General features: G+C 41.9%; 1 protein-coding gene across 3 annotated transcripts in view; it reads left to right on the top strand.

The window, feature by feature from the left end:
- The window catches only part of rttn (rotatin), a 37,133-nt gene that overhangs the window by 17,184 nt on the left and 2,130 nt on the right, over positions 1 to 17,819 (top strand). For all 3 annotated transcript variants that reach the window (XR_005204936.1, XR_005204935.1, XM_037756727.1), the window contains exons 26-45: positions 1,106 to 1,262; positions 2,218 to 2,384; positions 3,098 to 3,317; positions 4,280 to 4,408; positions 4,583 to 4,693; positions 6,173 to 6,331; positions 6,709 to 6,786; positions 8,214 to 8,406; positions 8,497 to 8,594; positions 8,689 to 8,776; positions 9,038 to 9,239; positions 9,794 to 9,884; positions 10,901 to 11,051; positions 11,280 to 11,417; positions 12,240 to 12,442; positions 12,556 to 12,661; positions 14,214 to 14,311; positions 14,543 to 14,620; positions 15,077 to 15,203; positions 17,413 to 17,606. Coding sequence is in view for 1 of the 3 variants with exons in the window: in XM_037756727.1 (XP_037612655.1) it covers positions 1,106 to 1,262; positions 2,218 to 2,384; positions 3,098 to 3,317; positions 4,280 to 4,408; positions 4,583 to 4,693; positions 6,173 to 6,331; positions 6,709 to 6,786; positions 8,214 to 8,406; positions 8,497 to 8,594; positions 8,689 to 8,776; positions 9,038 to 9,239; positions 9,794 to 9,884; positions 10,901 to 11,051; positions 11,280 to 11,417; positions 12,240 to 12,442; positions 12,556 to 12,661; positions 14,214 to 14,311; positions 14,543 to 14,620; positions 15,077 to 15,203; positions 17,413 to 17,606 (2,788 nt within the window). In the remaining 2 variants the exon portion in view is untranslated. The remainder of the gene's footprint in view (positions 1 to 1,105; positions 1,263 to 2,217; positions 2,385 to 3,097; positions 3,318 to 4,279; positions 4,409 to 4,582; positions 4,694 to 6,172; positions 6,332 to 6,708; positions 6,787 to 8,213; positions 8,407 to 8,496; positions 8,595 to 8,688; positions 8,777 to 9,037; positions 9,240 to 9,793; positions 9,885 to 10,900; positions 11,052 to 11,279; positions 11,418 to 12,239; positions 12,443 to 12,555; positions 12,662 to 14,213; positions 14,312 to 14,542; positions 14,621 to 15,076; positions 15,204 to 17,412; positions 17,607 to 17,819) is intronic.

The raw sequence follows: 17,819 nt of genomic DNA, 5'->3' as shown, positions 1-17,819 counted from the left end.
CAAATTCAGTTAAATGTACTGTAGGTTCGACATGCTAATAACCAGCGAATATGTCTTGTTAAGGTTTATAAATTAAGCAAACGATGGGAGGATTTTATGACCTTCCCCAGCAGTATGCCATTATTATCACTGCTGCTGTCGAACAAAACAATACTTGCTGTGAACCAAATGTTTTCCACGGCTCAGCGAGCTCAGTATGGCCTTGTCTTATTTTGAAGAATTGACTTAATAGTGTTAAATGCCTTTTTTATGGTTACAGAGCCCGATTTGAGTATTTAAGCTTCCCTGTGGAAGTATGACGAACATATGATATCTTCGGCAAAACGTTTGAGCAAATGTTTTGACAAATATGTTTATTCTATATTATAATTTTGCTTAAAAAAAATTCTATTTTCTTCCTCTAACTACTCTAATCCTTAAGCTAAACTTAAAAAAATATATCATTAAAATGTGATGCATCAGTAATAATTAAGAGAACAAGAGGAGCCTCCACCAAAGTACATTCAAGTAGTATTTCATTTGATTCCATCAGTTTATCACCGCCCCTCTGCCAAAATCTAGGTGTTTCCCTTCTACTATAGCAGCGTATGTCTGTCAATACTTGTCATTGGTTTGTGCGATTAATATATCCGCTGTACAATTATGTTTTACGACAGATTAGAATAAAACAAAGAAGAACTTTAGCTTCTTTAGTAATCGGTATTCTAGAGAAATAATGTATTTTAAGTGGGGCTGCGACAAAAGATTATTTTCATTGTCGATTAATCTGTTGATTATTTTCTCGATTAATAGATTAGTTGTTTGGTCTATAAAATGTCCAAGATGATGTCCTCAAATGTCTTGTTCTGTCCACAACTCAAAGATACTCAATTTACTGTCATAGAGGAGTAAAGAAACCAGAAAATATTCACATTTAAGAAGCTGGAATCAGAGAATTTCTCAAAAGGATTAATCAAATATCAAAATAGTTGGCAATTAATGTAATAGTTAACAACTAATCGATTAATCCTTGCAGCTCTAGTATTAAGTCATTACTGAGTATTTTCCTTTTTATCCACTCTCTCTTCCTCTTGTTGTCACGGCCTGTGTCTCTTCCTCCCTGCAGGTTTCTCCAGGTGCGTCCAGCCTGTGTGGAGGATGAGAGGTTGCTAGTGGGCATTGTTGCATTTTTGAATGCCTACTTCAAACAGACGCACACTGAGTCTGCATCTAACCCAGAGGACAAGGACCTGCGCTGGATTCTGGAGCTGCTTCTCGACCAGGTACAAATAATTCACACTTTCTGGTCAAACAAGACAGTAAAACCTCACTACAATAGTCCTGTATTTCTTTTTTAAGGTTTTTGACTTAAAGGGATGGTTGAGAAGTTAACACAAATCAATATAAGTTACAGTGTGGTTGTGGTATAGATGATATCTTATTAATGTGTGTGTGCATCTCTGTTAGCTAGTAATGTGGTTAGACCCTCTCCTCTCCAACACAGAGGATTCTAATCAAAGCTTGAATAAACCAGACAAGTCAAACATATTACTCTCTCATAACGACAGAAAAACCAGTATCACAGAGTACCACCTCAGACCTGCGGAAGAGATTATATCCTGAGCTCTTAAAACAAAGTTGGATTCATATTTTCTGCCCGAGGAGAAGAATCACCACCACACTGTTTTAGCGGGGAGAGCTACTTTTAGGATTTAATCAGTCTCACCTTGGCTTTCTCATTAGCGTGTGTGTAAACAATAAGCCCTCCCCTGGCAGCTAAAGCAGACTCAGATTGAATGCCTGGTAGGGGTGAGCAGCTCTGCTCTGCTCCGACTTTACTGTAATTACTGAGCTGTTTCAGGAACATCTGTCGCTCTCTACACTTTATCTACTCCATGTGCATCGCTAAATATGAAATCCTGCATGTTTGGTTCTTATAGATCTGAGTTTTGCAAGGAAAGGGTGGAAGTATTAAGAAGGAGGTGTTTGCTTCAAATACACCTGTCAACCTTTTTTTTACATCTTCCCTCCATGGGTCTGTTTGAATTTAGAAAGGTCGGGCAGATAGATTAGATTTCACTATTAATACAAATCTAACTTGATTATCCCCCTGAACAAGGGATGTGTTTTTAAGATGTGTATGCAGTTAACGGAGTACAAGAAGGCATACAAAAGAGCAAACCAGCCAGCCTACCAAAAACAAATTAATCTATGTCCATCCATCGATCAATCTTCCAGGAGACCGCATCCCTTCTTAATTTGCTGCTTGGTGTGGAGACCCAGACCTCGACTCAGAGCCCAGGGGAGCCGGAGGAATTGAAGAACCATGTCAGCCAGAGACTGCAGAGAGAACTCACCAGCTTCTTTAACATCTTACTCCTCCGACTTGCACAAACCACTGACAGGTAAGGGGATTTGTTTCACCCAAAAACGTGTGACACTCCACTGGGAAGTCACAAGACGAGACGGGTCTTTGTGTCTTTTATTGCAATTTACAGTTTTAAATGAAACTGTTTTGTCATTTGTAGTATAGTTTTGAAAGTTAATTGCATTTTTTTACATTATAATACTAGAATGGGTAGACTTTGGTTTTATCTGCTTATAAAACATACAGCAAAGTACTACATTCTGCATTAACTACAGGTATACCGTATATTTCAGGGCTACGGAGGCACAGTTATTATAAATGCCACAATATTTTCCACATTTCTTCATGAAAAATTAATGAAAGTGCAATAACTATCACTCTTACTGTATTGTACATTGTATAGGAAAGGTGAGTGCACTCTCATGTTAATGCTATTCAGCCTTCCTGTGGGGTTAGAAAAGTGATTAAAATCATCTTGAGGATTAAAAAAACACAGTGAAGTGTTCTTCCACTGTAGGGGAAGTGCTTATTCCAGTTCATTTGTGATGGAAATCCGACTAGCTTAGATATTTAGAACATGAAAATGAATGCCAAACACACAAAAAGCCACGGGCTTATGAAAAAGAATTGGAATGCTAATTGTTAACGTTATCTTGTCTTGTTTTTTTCCCCTCTCTCTTCTGCCTCTTGTCTGCCTGGTTTTGCTCGTGTCTCGCTCTTTCTCACTCCGTCCTTTCCCCGTCTGTCCAGGCTATGTCTGACATTAGCGGGCCCCTTCAAGAGCCAGCTGGCAGTCCGTTTGCTTCAGAGCCTGCGGGTGTCCGACGCCCCGCGTTTCTATGGCCTTCCCAGCCTGGAGAGGACACTGCAGGGCATGGTCAGCCTGACTGCCCAGCCTGGCTGGAGCTCCCACTGCTCTGACCTGGAGCCCATCTTGCTCTGCTCCAAGTATCTCAGTGGGCTATTAGAGGTGTGTGTGTGAGAGTATGTGTGCATATGTTCATGTGTTGCATGCAAGCCTCCTCCTATCAGAGCTGAGACTGCCTACAGAAAGGAATAAAAGGAAAAGCACAGTACTTTCTGAGGAATTAATTAAAACTAAGCAAAGTGCGGTTACAGGACGTGCATTGCAATGAGTACAAAATCTCATTGATTAGATATGCCACACTGTGAAGATGCTGATGAGATTAATCAACCTTGCCTATTCCATCTGTTCGGTTGTTCAACAGTCCATAAAACAATAGCGTAACACGTTGTAGACCAGCTTGCGCAGCAGTCCTCAGCACAGAGGTGTCCAAACTTTTATTTTTTGATTTGGAATGAAGACCCCGGTGGAATAGACCATCCCGTTAACGCAACACCTATGCTTATTCATTTGGTTTGTTTTTAATGGGCAGCGTTCATGGACATGAATTATGATCGCATGAACACTGAAGGTTAATTTCCCTTTTTCAGTCAAGATCTCTGGTGGCTACTTTCATCTCACTGATAACAATCAGATAGCTAACACTTTCACCCCCCGTCTTCTCAACCCCTCTAACCCACCTCTCACCTGATACTCTCGGCACTGTAGGGCCCTAAAGCTCAGCAGGCCTTGGGCTCCTCTCTCTTCATCTGCTCTTCAGTGCAGTCCCACATCCTGATGGCACATCAAAGCAAAATAATTAGTCTCCGCTGTATTTAGCTTTCCTTTTGGATGCAGTGAGTTGCATGACAAGCATTCAGTAATAATCACTAACTCAGGTACCCTTTGTTCAGTCGTCTTTGCCAGAAACAGGGAGCAACATGTGATAACGCCACTTACTGTAAATCCAAATAACTTGCAGTTCTGCCAGCTGTCTTTGCAGGATGAGAATGGATGGGAAACATGCAATAGCACCACAGTGTTCTATAATTCAACACCCCCAATATGATCTGTGTCCTTTTACACAGGTTATCTCCTCATTTTATGTGGAGTGGGGAGGCAACTCCATGTCTTTCATGGGGAAAGGTGTGACTAAGAATGCCGTCATCTGCTTGCTTCACCTGTCCCATGAGATGATGGTCGAGAACAAGGACAAGGCAAGTATCAACATGTTTACACCGCTGTGAGGATGCTGGTTAGAAAGAAATCAGTGAATCGATGCAAGTACTGAAAGTCTGCGCCTCCAACAGCCAGATACCAGACTACATAGTATAAAAATATGTTGGAACGTAACCAAAACAGTGTTTTTCTCTCTATTTTGTCTGCATCAGGACTTCATATCCCAGTGGTCTTTGGGGAATGAGGCAGCTGCTGAGGAAGCCAGTGCCTCTCAGCTTGGTTTGGCCTGGCTCATTCCACTGTGGGTCGACCGCGATCAAGAGGTACGAAGAGTCTCCAGCTCCTCGTTCTCTTAAAGGAACAGTGTGTAACATTTAGGGGGATCTATTGGCAGAAAAAGGAATATAATATTAATGAGTATTAGGGCTGTCAATTGATTAAAATATTTAATCGCATGGTTGTCCATGATTAATGGTGATTTATCGCAAATCAATCACACATTGTTATATGGTCAAAATGTACCTTAAAGGGAGATTTGTCAAGTATTTAATACTTTTATCAACATGGGAGTGAACAAATATGCTTGCTTTATGCAAATGTATGTATATATTTATTATTAGTAATCAATTAACAACACAAAACAATGACAGATATTGTCCAGAAACCCTCACAGGTACTGTATTTAGCATAAAAATATATGCTCAAATCATAACATGTCAAACTCGAACACAACAGGCAACGACAGCTGTCAGTGTGCTGACTTGACTATGACTAGTCCAAATATGCATGTACTATATGTCATAAAGTGGGCATGTCTGTAAAGGGGAGACTCGTGGGTACCCATAGAACCCATTTATATTCACATATCTTGAGGTCAGAGGTCAAGGGACCCCTTTAAAAATTACAGATTTAGAGCGTTATTTAGCCTCCTCACGATGAGCTAGTATGGAACTGCTAATGGATTCCTTAGGTTTTCTAGTTTCACATGATGCCAGTATCTTCTCTCTAGCTTTAAAACTGAGCCCGCTACAACCTCCGAGAGTTATCGCATTAACTTTGACAGCCCCAATTAATAAGTATGTTTTCTTTAGTGTGTAATCACCTGAAATTAAGAATGTTTTTTCGTTACCTTGAGCTGTTTATGTCTGCATATAGTGGGTCATCTTCACGGAGCCGACAGCTATGTTTCTACAGTAACCTAGAACGGACAAACGGACAAACCAAACACTGGCACAAGATTGGGCCATTCACATTTTTGCGTCGGTCACTGTAGTTGTCCTACAAGCTTGGAACACGGGAGAAGTTTCAATTGCTTGCAATCTGCGACCTCACCGCTGGATGCCGCTAAACTGTACACACTGCAACTTTAAAGTTATAATAACTGAAACAATTAAACATATGTAAACTATACGTATACATGACACTCAAGTCTTCAGTATTTAGCTGTTCACTGTTCATTCTTCAGCTAAACTTCATAAACTCTTTCTGTCATAAAACTGAAGTTTCTAGATGCTTGACTTTTGGGACAAAATGAAACCCATAAGAGTTGCGCAAGAACTCGCAGACAAAAAGAAGCACATGACAGCTAGTCATACCAAATTCTCTGTCTGTCTCCAAAAATAAGTCCTCACACAAGTCAGTCTAAGAGGGCTCCCTCGACAAGGTAGAGTCTGTCTGTGCCATCATCAATTTAAAATGCTAGTCTGCTTAGTCTGCCGATGTATATACAGCTACACCATATTCCTTTTCCTTTCTCTTTCCTCACACATCCACCCAAATTTGTGTCTCCCCTCTCGTTTCAGGTGAGGTTTGCCAGTTTGGGTTTAGGCGCAGCTCTGTCCTCGGTGCCCAGCGGGTGCCAGGCTCTGTGTGCCAGCTGTCAGAACATCAGCGGAGGTCTGTGGGGCACGTTGCTCAACATCCTCCTGGATCAGCAGGAGAGCAGCATGGTCCGCAGAGAGGTACGATGTTAGAGCTGCATCTCTGCTCTACTGTCTGTGCAACCCAGAAACATTGTTTTCCTTATTGCTGCACAGGAGATAAATAACTTCCTTTTGAGGAGTCCTGGGCCAAAATATAGAACGGCAGACTGTTATTGTATTTACAGAGATGATTGACAGAAGCTAACCCCATCTATTGTACATTTTTAAAACTGTTGTTGTTTCCACTCACACACACACTAGTAAGAGTAAAGCCAATTTCACTTTTATTTCTTCTATGGTCAGAAAATGTGGCTGGACTTTTATGTATTACCAGCCAAATACAGGCAGATGGCACTGTTGCTGATGCAGTCTAACTTGACCCAGTGTGTGCATGTCTCTTTTTTTTTTGTGTCCAGGCTGCATTTATCCTGCAGAACTTGATGGTGATGCCCATGCCTGCCAATGCAGAGGAGGCCAAGGACTCCCACTGGCAGGTCAGCAGCTCTGCCAACCAGTTAAAAAGCTTTTATAGACCATGAAATGTTTTCTCTCGCTCCCTCTCTTTCAGTGTCTCTCTGTTTATACCTCCCCCACCCTCCTCCTGTTCCTCCGTTCCATTCCCCTTCTTGTTGAGCCCTGTAGGGTTCAGACCAGAGGTGTTTCTAGAATTGAAGCTCTGCTGGGGCGCAGGCCTCCAGCACTCACATCCAAAATAATTATGTTTAAATCTCTGTCAAAACACCAACAGCATCTTAATTTGGGACGTCATTACTAAAATGTATTTATTATCTTTTTAAAGAAAGGCTGAAATCAGGCCACGTACAAAAAAATTAAAATGAAAAAGGTAGATGTTGTGATCTCCTTGAAGGGGCTTTTAGAAAAAAATGACAGTCTTGTAAAGTATATTTAAGATTTTAATATTGAAGGTTGAAAATATTTACCTCGCATGGTAGCGGGGTTCTCACAATGTCACAAGATCACACGAGAACCGCAGGATCACATATCACACCAAGTAATGCGTTATATATGCGTGTATCTGGCAAACCAGTGCACCGACCAATCAGCGTCCTGTGAAGAGCTACTGGCAGCTTTTTTTATTTTTTTTTATTGAAAAAACATTCAAATGTTCATACATGTACTCAACATAATGGTACAGAGAAACAGGGAAATGAATTTAGAGAAATAAATAGAAATAACAATGATAATTCAAAAAATAGAATTGGGATAAATAAAGTTCAAAAATATAAAATTGTAAGAAAAAAAACGTACATTATTCTTCTTTAAAGACCAGACATTTTGACAGTTTTTCACTTTTGTTAGTGTTTATAAGTTTTAGAGTGATATATTCTTTAAAAATCCAGTGAAATTGGGGGCAATTTGAACAGAACTACTGGCAGCTACGGGTCTGGCTTAGGCGTGTGTGAAAACACGTAGATGCAACTGTTCGTTCTAAACAATAATGGCGGCTCCTGAATAAGTTAGCGTCGATGCTGCATCAGTTATATCAGAACTGGAGAGTATTTCTTCATTGATAGAAAAGCAAAAAACGGCACCGAAGGCTTTTCTCGATAGAAAAAATATGTTTTCACTCTTCTCCCAACTGGCTTTGGCAAGAGTTTGATTGATAGATGGTTCATCCAGTCTGCCAAGTATTTTTTGAAAGTACCTGCCCTTTTCCAAACAGTTTCCGATGCTGGCTTCTCAGATGGTTCTTTGTAACAAACCATCTGGCAGGTCAGGTTATGAAAATATCTAGTGAAGGGTTCAGACAAAGTTAAGCCCAGCTGGATTTTACCTTCAACCCCTCTGTATTTTGTCCTTTTTCTCACCTCTCTTTCTTTCGCCCTGTTCTTATCAGTGGAAGTCATATAATAGTCACTCATCTCTGCATCTTCCCCACATTCACACTCTCCTCTTCCAGCACCCGTGTGTCCATGACGAGGTGTCTGGTGTGTCTCTGGTGGGTCTTCCAGCGCTCCAGGCTCTGCTCTACCACTGCCACTACTTCCAACATGTGGCTCTCTCCGCCTCCAAATGTTATCAAGGCAGGTACACGTTCCACCTGCAACCTCGTGCTGCTGCCACCAGTGGACCTCAGGAGAGCAATTCACTGGGTAGGTTTTCAATTATTGTGTTTCATCATTCATCAATAGTTTTTTTTCTGGTTTATGTTAACGTGTCATTATGCGTATGTGCTTGTCTAGATTCTGAGAATTCTCTGTGGTTTTGGAGATGCGATCCACCAGCGCCCGCTATCGACTCTAGCAGACCTTCCAGCTCCCTCTCCACATCCAGCACCGTGGTCAGCGATGCACTCGTACCTTCAGACATGCACACGCACTAACACGTTGGAAATAAACAAGTGGATCCTCACAACTTCATGTTGTCCGTTACAGATAAGAGGTTCGGGGCCACACACCCCTAAGAGTCCCTCACCATTGAGCATCACAGAAGATACTCCTGTCAGCAGACTGATGGCTCAAGGTACTGGTACAGAGAGGAAGAGAGTGTGTGTGTCTGCGTGAACACATGCGTTCACAGTAATAGTATCACATTTCACAATATTTTCCTTTAGAACCTTTAAAACCATTCCCCACATTTGTATATTTATGTTTCCATGTTACATTAGCACATTGCTCTCTGTATTTTACCTCAGTTTCTAGATTATGTGGTCAGAGACAGACTCAGTGTGTGTGAGCCATTGGGAATGCGTCTCTATTAGCTGTCTATTGATGTGTCTCACAGGCCAGAGCGACACGGACACCAGCGACTCGGCGACCTCCCAAGACTCCCGACAGGGCGAGCCCTCGGCCGCGGAGCCCGTCGTCATGGTAACTCCCGACCTCATGACGGCCCACTGTGGCCTGCTGACTAACCTGCTGGCCATCCTGCCAGACTTCACCCTCACTGCCATCCGACACAACCAGCTCCTCCAGGCGCTGGCCAGGTGAGAGGCCACATGCTCCGACCGCATGAACACACTCTCCCCTCCAATGTGTTGAATAAAACTCAGAATGGCTTTATAGTACTCTCAGTAGGAATTCATTACTTGTTATATTCAGTCTGCTGCTGAAATGTTTAGTGTGTAGTTGGTTAAATGAAGAGTCGATTGATCGAATAGAAAAAAAGTAGGCTAGTATGATGGCATGCACTCATATATATATACACACATACAGTACATACATGCCTTTATATATACATACACCTGTACATACCCAGGGAAAAGAGAGAGATTACATCTTCAAAACTCTTTATAGTTTGATAACTGATTGTTTTAGTAGTCGGTAAAAACATCAAACATTTTGTGTTGCCAGAGACGTTTTACAGTGTAAATAAAAGCCGTAAAATCCACACTGAGCCGTAACATATTTATGTCATTTTTTATAATGATTAAAGATGATTTAAATAAACATGTATATCAGTAGAGAATTCATGTTAATTGTAGCTCTAATCCCCTCTAGCTACTTTCTTACAAACACACACATTTCTTTTCCTCCTCAGTCTGGTAGATGTTGGGCCCATTGAGAAATGTTTGACTGAGCTGAAGACACCCAACGTCCTACCAGGAGAGAGGGAAGACATCAAGATCCAGGTGAGGAACACTGTGATAGACACTTCTGAAGAGTTTTTCAACTTTTTTTTTTTTGTTATGACTTAGCATAAAAAACGTGGGTTGGTACAGTACGCTGCTTCAGTGCAGCGCGAGGTTGTCTGAGGGCACCTCCAGATTTTGGTGTGGGTGGAATATTCAAGCTTATACTCAAAGCATACCACTGTTTTTTGCAGCTTGGAAAATTAGCTTTTAAAATAGAATAACTTATTCATACTGTTAATATGCATCCATTTTCATTAGGACTGTCAATTGATTAAAATATTTAATCGTGATTAATCGCACATTTTCAATCTGTTAAAAATGTACCTTAAAGGGAGATTTGTAATATAATAATTTAATATTCTCATCAACATGGGAGTGGGCAAATACAGTATGCTTGCTTTATGCAAATATATGTACGTATTTATTATTGGAAATCAATTAACAACACAAAACAATGACAGATATTGTCCAGAAACCCTCACAGGTACTGCATTTAGCATAAAAATATGCTCAAATCATAACATGGCAAACTCAAGCCCAACAGGCAACAACAGCTGTCAGTGTGTCAGTGTGCTGACTTGACTAAGACTTGCCCCAAACTGCATGTGATTATCATAAAGTGAGCATATCTGTAAAAGGGAGACTCGTGGGTACCCATAAAACCTATTTTCATTCACATATCTAGAGGTCAGAGGTCAAGGGACCCCTTTGAAAATGGCCTTGACAGTTTTTCCTCGCCAAAATTTAGCGCAAGTTTGGAGCGTTATTTAACCTCCTTCCTGATGAGCTAGTATGACATGGTTGGTGCCATAGGTTTCCTAGTTTCATATGATACCAGTATCTCCACTCTGAGCCCGGTTAACGTGTTATTATCACGTCAACTTTGACAACCCTAATTTTCATATTTTCTGGAACCTTAGCTGCTCAATAAATGTGTACAATCTGTTTGCATGCATGTGTGGTTAATCTATAAAAAAATGTCCTCCTGTGTGAACGTGCGTTTGTGTTTCTAGTTTGTCACCCTACTTCAGTTCCTGTCCAGCTTCTCCAAACTGCTGCGCTCGTGTGTCGCAGTAAGCCAGGAGCTGATTGGCCAGATGGACTTCCTGAAACAGCTGTTGACTACTCTGGTGGCAGTGCTCATGCTGGATACCAAAGGATTAGGTCAGAAGCCTGATGTTAAATTCAAATGGAAGTCGTCATTTTTAGTAATGTCCCATATATACTATTGTGTATGTTACCATTATTGATCAGAAAAAAACATCCAACGATGCTTCAAATACATACTCCTATTCATACAAGTATCCCACTCTCCCTGCAGTGTGATCTGTGTGTGGCTTTGTGGCTGTCTCGTGTCATAAAATTTGTGACTCACTCTTTTTCCCCCTTCAGACGCTGGTACCCGGGACACGGTTTGTGTGTGCTGGGCAGACGTGTTTATGCTCCTGGCTACTCTGGTGAGGAGGGACAGCTCGGCAGCGTACCCATCTGTCTCTGCTGCGCTGGGGAGACGCTGGCGGACGTTTGCAGGTACACAGATTCTCTGCGCTGTATCTATGTGTGTGTGTGTGTGTGCATTATGTTAAAGCGAGAGAGTGAAAGAGACAAAATTAATTATTCTGGTTTAAGCTGCAGATTTGCTTTATAAGCATCTATTATGGATAATTTACCACAATTTATAATAATAGATTATTGTCTTTTTTGGAAATATTTAGGGTGTTTCATTTAATTTGAATATCCCACCGTGGTTTAAGAATCAAGATCTTGGTACATGATGAAATCTGGCTGTAAAGTGATTTTTCTCCTCAAATCACAAAGACTGACAATCATCATTAGGGTAATTATGCCGATTGTAGTAACTCACTAAATAACCAGAATTTGCATTTTAGATATAATTCTGGTACAAAAAATAAATAAATTCTATCATAATACCACCTTTGTTGCATCATTACAGTGTGTATTAACTTCCCCGAACAGATGCTGGGATAGGATAATTGCATCCTGTCCTTACACTACCTCCACTCCGCCTACTCATCTTCCTCTGTGATTAATGGCACAGCAGGGAAATGTGATGAGTCCAGTAAAAGATGAATGCTGAGCCTTTGTGCTTGTATTTATGTCCGTGTGTACTTGTTTATGGCATCTGGGCGTCTGCATACACATTCAAATGATTAGTGTGTTCGCCGCCAGCGCATACTGCCTCAGTCATGGACAAATATCTGTCAGGGGATTTAAACAATGGATTTGCCATTTTGTCTTCTCCGTGATTCAGTATGCATTGCAGTGCAGTGTCATTCATTAAAAGACCAACTCTCTCTCTTTTTTTTATTTGCCCCGTGTGTGTGTCTGCAGGAACATTATCAGTGTGTGTGAATGAGAAGTTTGCAGACTCTCTTCTCCACACGGCGGCTCTGCAGTTCCTCAGTACGATTTTCACAGAGGAGACGAAGAGTCTGGGTGCAGAGGTCACGACCTCGAACTCTAAACACGCTGCTGCTTTGTCTGACATTGTGAGCGGTCCCTCAGCCAGCCAGCTGTGTGAACTGTTACTGCAGGTACGTGTATATGTGGCGGGTGGTAGTCTGAATTAACTAAACTTGATTACTTTCTTTTCTTTGATTATGTGTCGTGAATGATCACTATGTCCCTCTCTGACTGTTGATGCCAGAGTTTTGATAAGAGGACCCATCAGGACCCTTTGAAGAAGCTGACAGCCAGAGCTCTGATGACACTGCTAACCTGCAGTCCCACAGCTCAAAGCCACGCAGCCAAAGGTAATTCCCCACACCTCAGGCTGCCACCTGTTACACACTCTTTGAACATTTTAAAATGGGTCACTAGCTTGTTGCCTGGTGGTTCCCCCATAACACACGTGTGACACCGGAAAAGTTTCGAAAACTGCATCCATTACCCAGGTTGCGATTTCCCTCCCTCTGGTCTATATATCCCTGCCCCTGCTAAATAATTTTTTATAACCGGTGGGGACAAAATATGCCCCCCCCCCTCCATAGTGATTAAGGCTACTTCACCAACAGACCATATAAAATACCTCAAATAAACATATTTTAAAATATATCTACTGTAAGTAAAGAGCTGCGACGTGAGAGCAGTCTAGTACAGTGCAAGCGACAATAAAATCAGAAATGTCAGCGCTTGTGTGACAGTAGAGGTGACACCGCATCTAGGCTACGTGATGAACATCTCCACGCTGAACAGTCTGCTGTTCATCTCAGTAAACAGACCAGGTGTGTCCTCCTTCCCTGTCCGGATATGTGACTAAAAGAGGGGCGACACGCCGCAGATGACCCCTCCACAGGAAAGCAGAAGAAGAAGATAGTCTGTCATCAAAGCAGACTGTTTTCTTAGTCTGACTAATAGGCAGATACTTTAGCCTGTAGCTTATTTTTATGTTCACAGCATGTTGTGCTGTTGCATTTTGTGATTATTTTTTTATTAAATATTGTAGTTTATAAAGTGTTTTGGCCAGAGCTGCAACAATTAATAGATTAGCTGTCAACTATTAAATGAATCGCCAACTATTTTGACAATCGATTAATCATTTTGAGTAATTTTTTAAGAGAAAAAAAGTCAAAATTCTCTGATTCTAGACTCCTCTATGACGGTAAACTGAATATCTTTGAGTTGTGGACAAAACAAGACATTTGAGGATGTCATCTTAGGCTTTGGGAAACACTGATCCACATTTTTTTCTGTCATTTTATAGACTAATCAGTTAATCAAGAAAATAATCGACAATGAAAATAATCGTTATTTGCCGCCGTAGTTTTGGCACACCCGGCTGAGTGGCGCTGTCCATGGTACTGAAAGAGGGAATTCATTCTGGCATGTTAAATTAGCATTTAACCTTTTCTTTTGTTGTGTATGATCACATCTCCTATGTGTCCGCCGCATGAGGAAAGGACAAGGCGAGACAGCGAAAATATCGCGCTACTTGATGAATTGAATTTTAAAAATTGGATTGAAATATTCCTGCAAATACAGTGGTGAAGTTCAAGACATGAAATTATTGTATTAAAGTTCACAATTATTCTATAAATGTTACTTTACCAGCTGCAAGAAATAGCCTAACAAGCTTCCTCGTCTATATAGGCCCAGTATGCTTCGTGATTTATTTTCATGAATAAAAAAACTAAAACTAATTTTTTCACAAATCGCACCCTGCCATTACAAGTTAGTCTTTCAATCCAGTGTTCAATTTACGACATCATTGAGAGCTATGTTTTTGTCAGTCGTGGTGGATATCTCATTATAACTCTTCATATGATGTCCCACTCTGAACTCTGACTGTCTGGGTTTTTCCTCCAGCTGGTCTAATTGACAGCTGTGTGGAGCAAATGAAGCAAACTTACTCCCAGCTCCACCTGGAGTCCGTCCGACCCGGCAAGGCTTCGCACCGCAAAAAGGTGAGAAAGAGACTGACTGGAAATTTCCAGTCTCAGCATTTCTTTGCTGTTTTTTTTTTCCTCCATTGGATACAATAACAATCTGAATTCAATATCTGGATAAATATTATGACTATATCTGTGGTAGTTCCCAGCAGTTAGTCCGCTTGCTGTTATGGAGCAGTAAAGATGTTTTTCTACTCGAACATTTAAACATATCGGTGTTTGTTTTTGTCTTTTCTGTATTATCAGGAAGAAGGCTATTTAAAGGAAGTCAAGCTGACTGTGGAGATCCTGCGGAGTGCTCTTTACCGCAACGATGAATGCAAAGTGAGCCTCACTGAAGATTCCTCACTGCTAATTGTTTTTTAATGGAGCCTCAGAGTACCAGTGCTGTGCCTGCAAATGAGATCCACCTAAATGTGCACGGCCCTGCTAACATCTCAGCAACTTCAGCTTCTTAAACCCTGTAATGGCATTACTTATAGAGCATATTAGCTGGTTTTCATCTTCTAAGTGGCCTCTCAGTCACTGGTGGTTACCTTGGACTAAATAGCCAGGGAGGCTCTCCTGCCATTATTCTCCTCCCCATGTGTTTTTACTGCACACTTAAGAAAATATCGAAACATCTTACGTTGATTGCCGCCATCTGTGTTTGTGCTGCTGTATAAATCAGGGTTTGTGTGCATCTGTAATCATGCACATGCCTGTGTGTGGGTGTGTCTGTGTATAATCCATTTGTGTGTGTGTGTGTGTGTGTGTGTGTGTGTGTGTGTGTGTGTGTAGGTTGTGGCCACAGATGCTCGCCTAACACTGGCACTCTATGCTCTTTGGCCCTGGCTCCTATTGGACGACCCCACCATGGAGGCGGTGCTGGAGCTTCTGTGCGTCTATACGGCCAACTGCGCCACAGGTTTGTTAGTGTGTGTGTGTAAGTCTTATGTGTTTGTGTAGGCACTGTGCCTGGCCCGTGCTTGCCCGTCGCCTCTTTCTGCAGTTAGCAATCTGACTGAGTCACGCACACTTCCCACTAAGAGCCCCATTGTCCTCTCCAAAACGACCACTGAACCGCATTGTGTCTCACTGTATAAGACCAGCGCCTGCTCGCCTGCCAGCCACAATGGGCACAGTGTCAGGATCCGGGGATCAGGCTGCGTGGCCGTCTCTCTGCATGTACGGCGACGGGTTTCAGGCCGGCGGGAGATGATGAGGGGGGGAAGCACAGAGCATCTTCTGTGTCGCCTGAGATATATTCCGTCATGCAAATGTAAGAGCTGTTGAAACTCAGAACAGCAAAAAAAAGACTTGTAGGAAAAAAGCTTTTTGAGTGAGAGGAAAGGCGAGATTCATAGGGAGGAAACAGTAGGGAAATATTACTTTGATAAACGGCTCGTGGTGCCTTTGATCTGTTTGTGTGTGTGTGATGTAGTTGTGCAATGGAAATCAGTTTCATCAGTGGAGGAAAGGAAGTTTCATGTGTAACGCTTATGAGTGTGTGTGTGTGTCCCCGTTTGATTGGCACCGCTTCCTCAGTGGGTGCGTGCGCTCTGATCTAAACTCGCTCGCTTTAGACCCCTCATAAGCTCAAGCTGTGAAGCACCAGAAATCAGTGAAGTCGGGCACAGTATTTCCCTAAAGGTTAACTGAACAGCAGGTTGTGTTCAGGCTGCACGCAGCCAGGCTTAGTATTACACCATCCACCCTCAGGCTACCATTTCTTCTCCTGAGACTGCTACATTTTCTACCGAACGTTTCATCTCCAGTCTACCTCCTTCATCCCAGGCTTTGTTTGCACTGCTAGTTTCGAGTCAGATTGTTGGTTTCATCTGTGCAACACACATATTTTTTTTTTTTTTTAACGGATATTTTTGTAGCAGCCCCAAAAACTTGCTCCCACAGACAAGACTGAAAAGTTAAAAAACAACAACATGGAACGATCATACATTTTTTTTTTTATATATTTGTAGCAGCAGTGGGAACGCCTTTGACACACATCAGTGAGGGGGATCCATTATAAAGCAGACCTCCCTCGTCAATTCTGTGATAGACCGGCTTTCTTGACAGGTATTGAGATAACCTCGGGCGAACATCAGCATACGCCTGTTGCTGTATGTTGCCATTCCAAGATTAGCATAACCAACAAGCTGTCATGTCCTCCAATAAGCAACATCATCAATCAGTGTCAGACGAGGCCTCGTCAATGCTCTCTGTCTTAAGCTTGTTATTTCTGTATCTACAGTAATCTCTAGCTGCAGCAATTAGTCACGTCAGTTATACTGATATCAGCATGGTGCCAAAAGACAGATATTTGTATGTTACCTATTTGTGTTTACATTTCTTAATGGCCTAAATTGTAAATAAATTGTAGCCATAGCCTAGGGCTAAGTAATTCCGCTCCCTGCCAGAGTCAGAGGAGCGTGGTGTTCATCATCAGAGTGCTTTCATGGTGAAAGAAGATTAGAAGCCAGATAGATAAAAAGACACAAATTTCCGAGGTAAAGCTACCTGATTATTCACGTGAGACTTCAGTGCTTTGAAACTGTCTTCAGTGTCTGTTTGCTGCTCTCTCAGCAGCTACTGTCTTTATTGTTTTCCCACTAAAGGTGAAGCTAATTCTGTCTTTGTACAAGAGTTCCACTCTTCTTCATCATTGTTGTCATTTTTAGCTAGACAGCTTTTTACAGCGGAACAAGCTGTGCATGCAGCCAGGCAGAGATGTATTGGTGTGTTGAGCAGACAGCCGTGCAGCCCGACGGGTCATTCTTTATTTTTGCGGCAAACCGGTGCTGCCTTGGCTGGACACCTAGCTAGCTTTAAGATAAACAGTAAAGAGGCAACCAGTTCCAACAAGAAGAAAAGAAAAACTTTATTTGTATCAGACGTTTTCTTGGAGAAAAGTGTCTACCATAGCTGCTAACAATATGCAAAACTAACCAAAGTACAATAGAGAGCGCTCCTGCCTACACACATTTTACAGTGGATGCATGTGTGTCTGTTGGTGTGCGAGAGAGGAGAGAATATTGTGAAACCTGAGTTATCTTTGTTTCCTTGAATTTTGACAAAACTTTTAAAAGTCCAGTTAATCAAAAAAGGTTGTTTTGTTCTTTTTTTTCCCTTTTCAGCGTGCAGTTGTATTTGCGGCGGCGGCCCCGGCGTTGCACCAGGATCTAAAGGCGCACCTAGTACCTCTCTGATGCACTCTGTCATGAGGCTGGCCTCATCGGTCGCCCCAGATAACAGCCCCGTCCAGAAGCTAGCCTTCTGTCTGTTGGCTAATCTCGCCATGTCCCGCGACTGCAGAGGCCTCCTGCAAAAGGTACAAGCCCCGGTACACAGTATATACACACTGTGGACAAGCTATAGCGAACACAAATGTAGTGCACAAGACAGTGTCTGATTGCTAAGTCAAAGAATAACAATACACTTAATGGTGATTTGTTTTGCCAGAGTGAGATATGAAGAATGAAGAGCATCAGTTTTTTTTCCCCTAAATGGGAGTTAACTTGTTTTAGAAGCTGCTCAGATGAGC

The sequence above is a fragment of the Sebastes umbrosus genome, chromosome 21, assembly GCF_015220745.1.
Source record: "Sebastes umbrosus isolate fSebUmb1 chromosome 21, fSebUmb1.pri, whole genome shotgun sequence".
In the NCBI taxonomy this organism is placed as follows: Eukaryota; Metazoa; Chordata; class Actinopteri; order Perciformes; family Sebastidae; genus Sebastes; species Sebastes umbrosus.
Note: the sequence above shows the minus strand (reverse complement) of the source record. Positions and strands in the feature narration are given on the sequence as shown.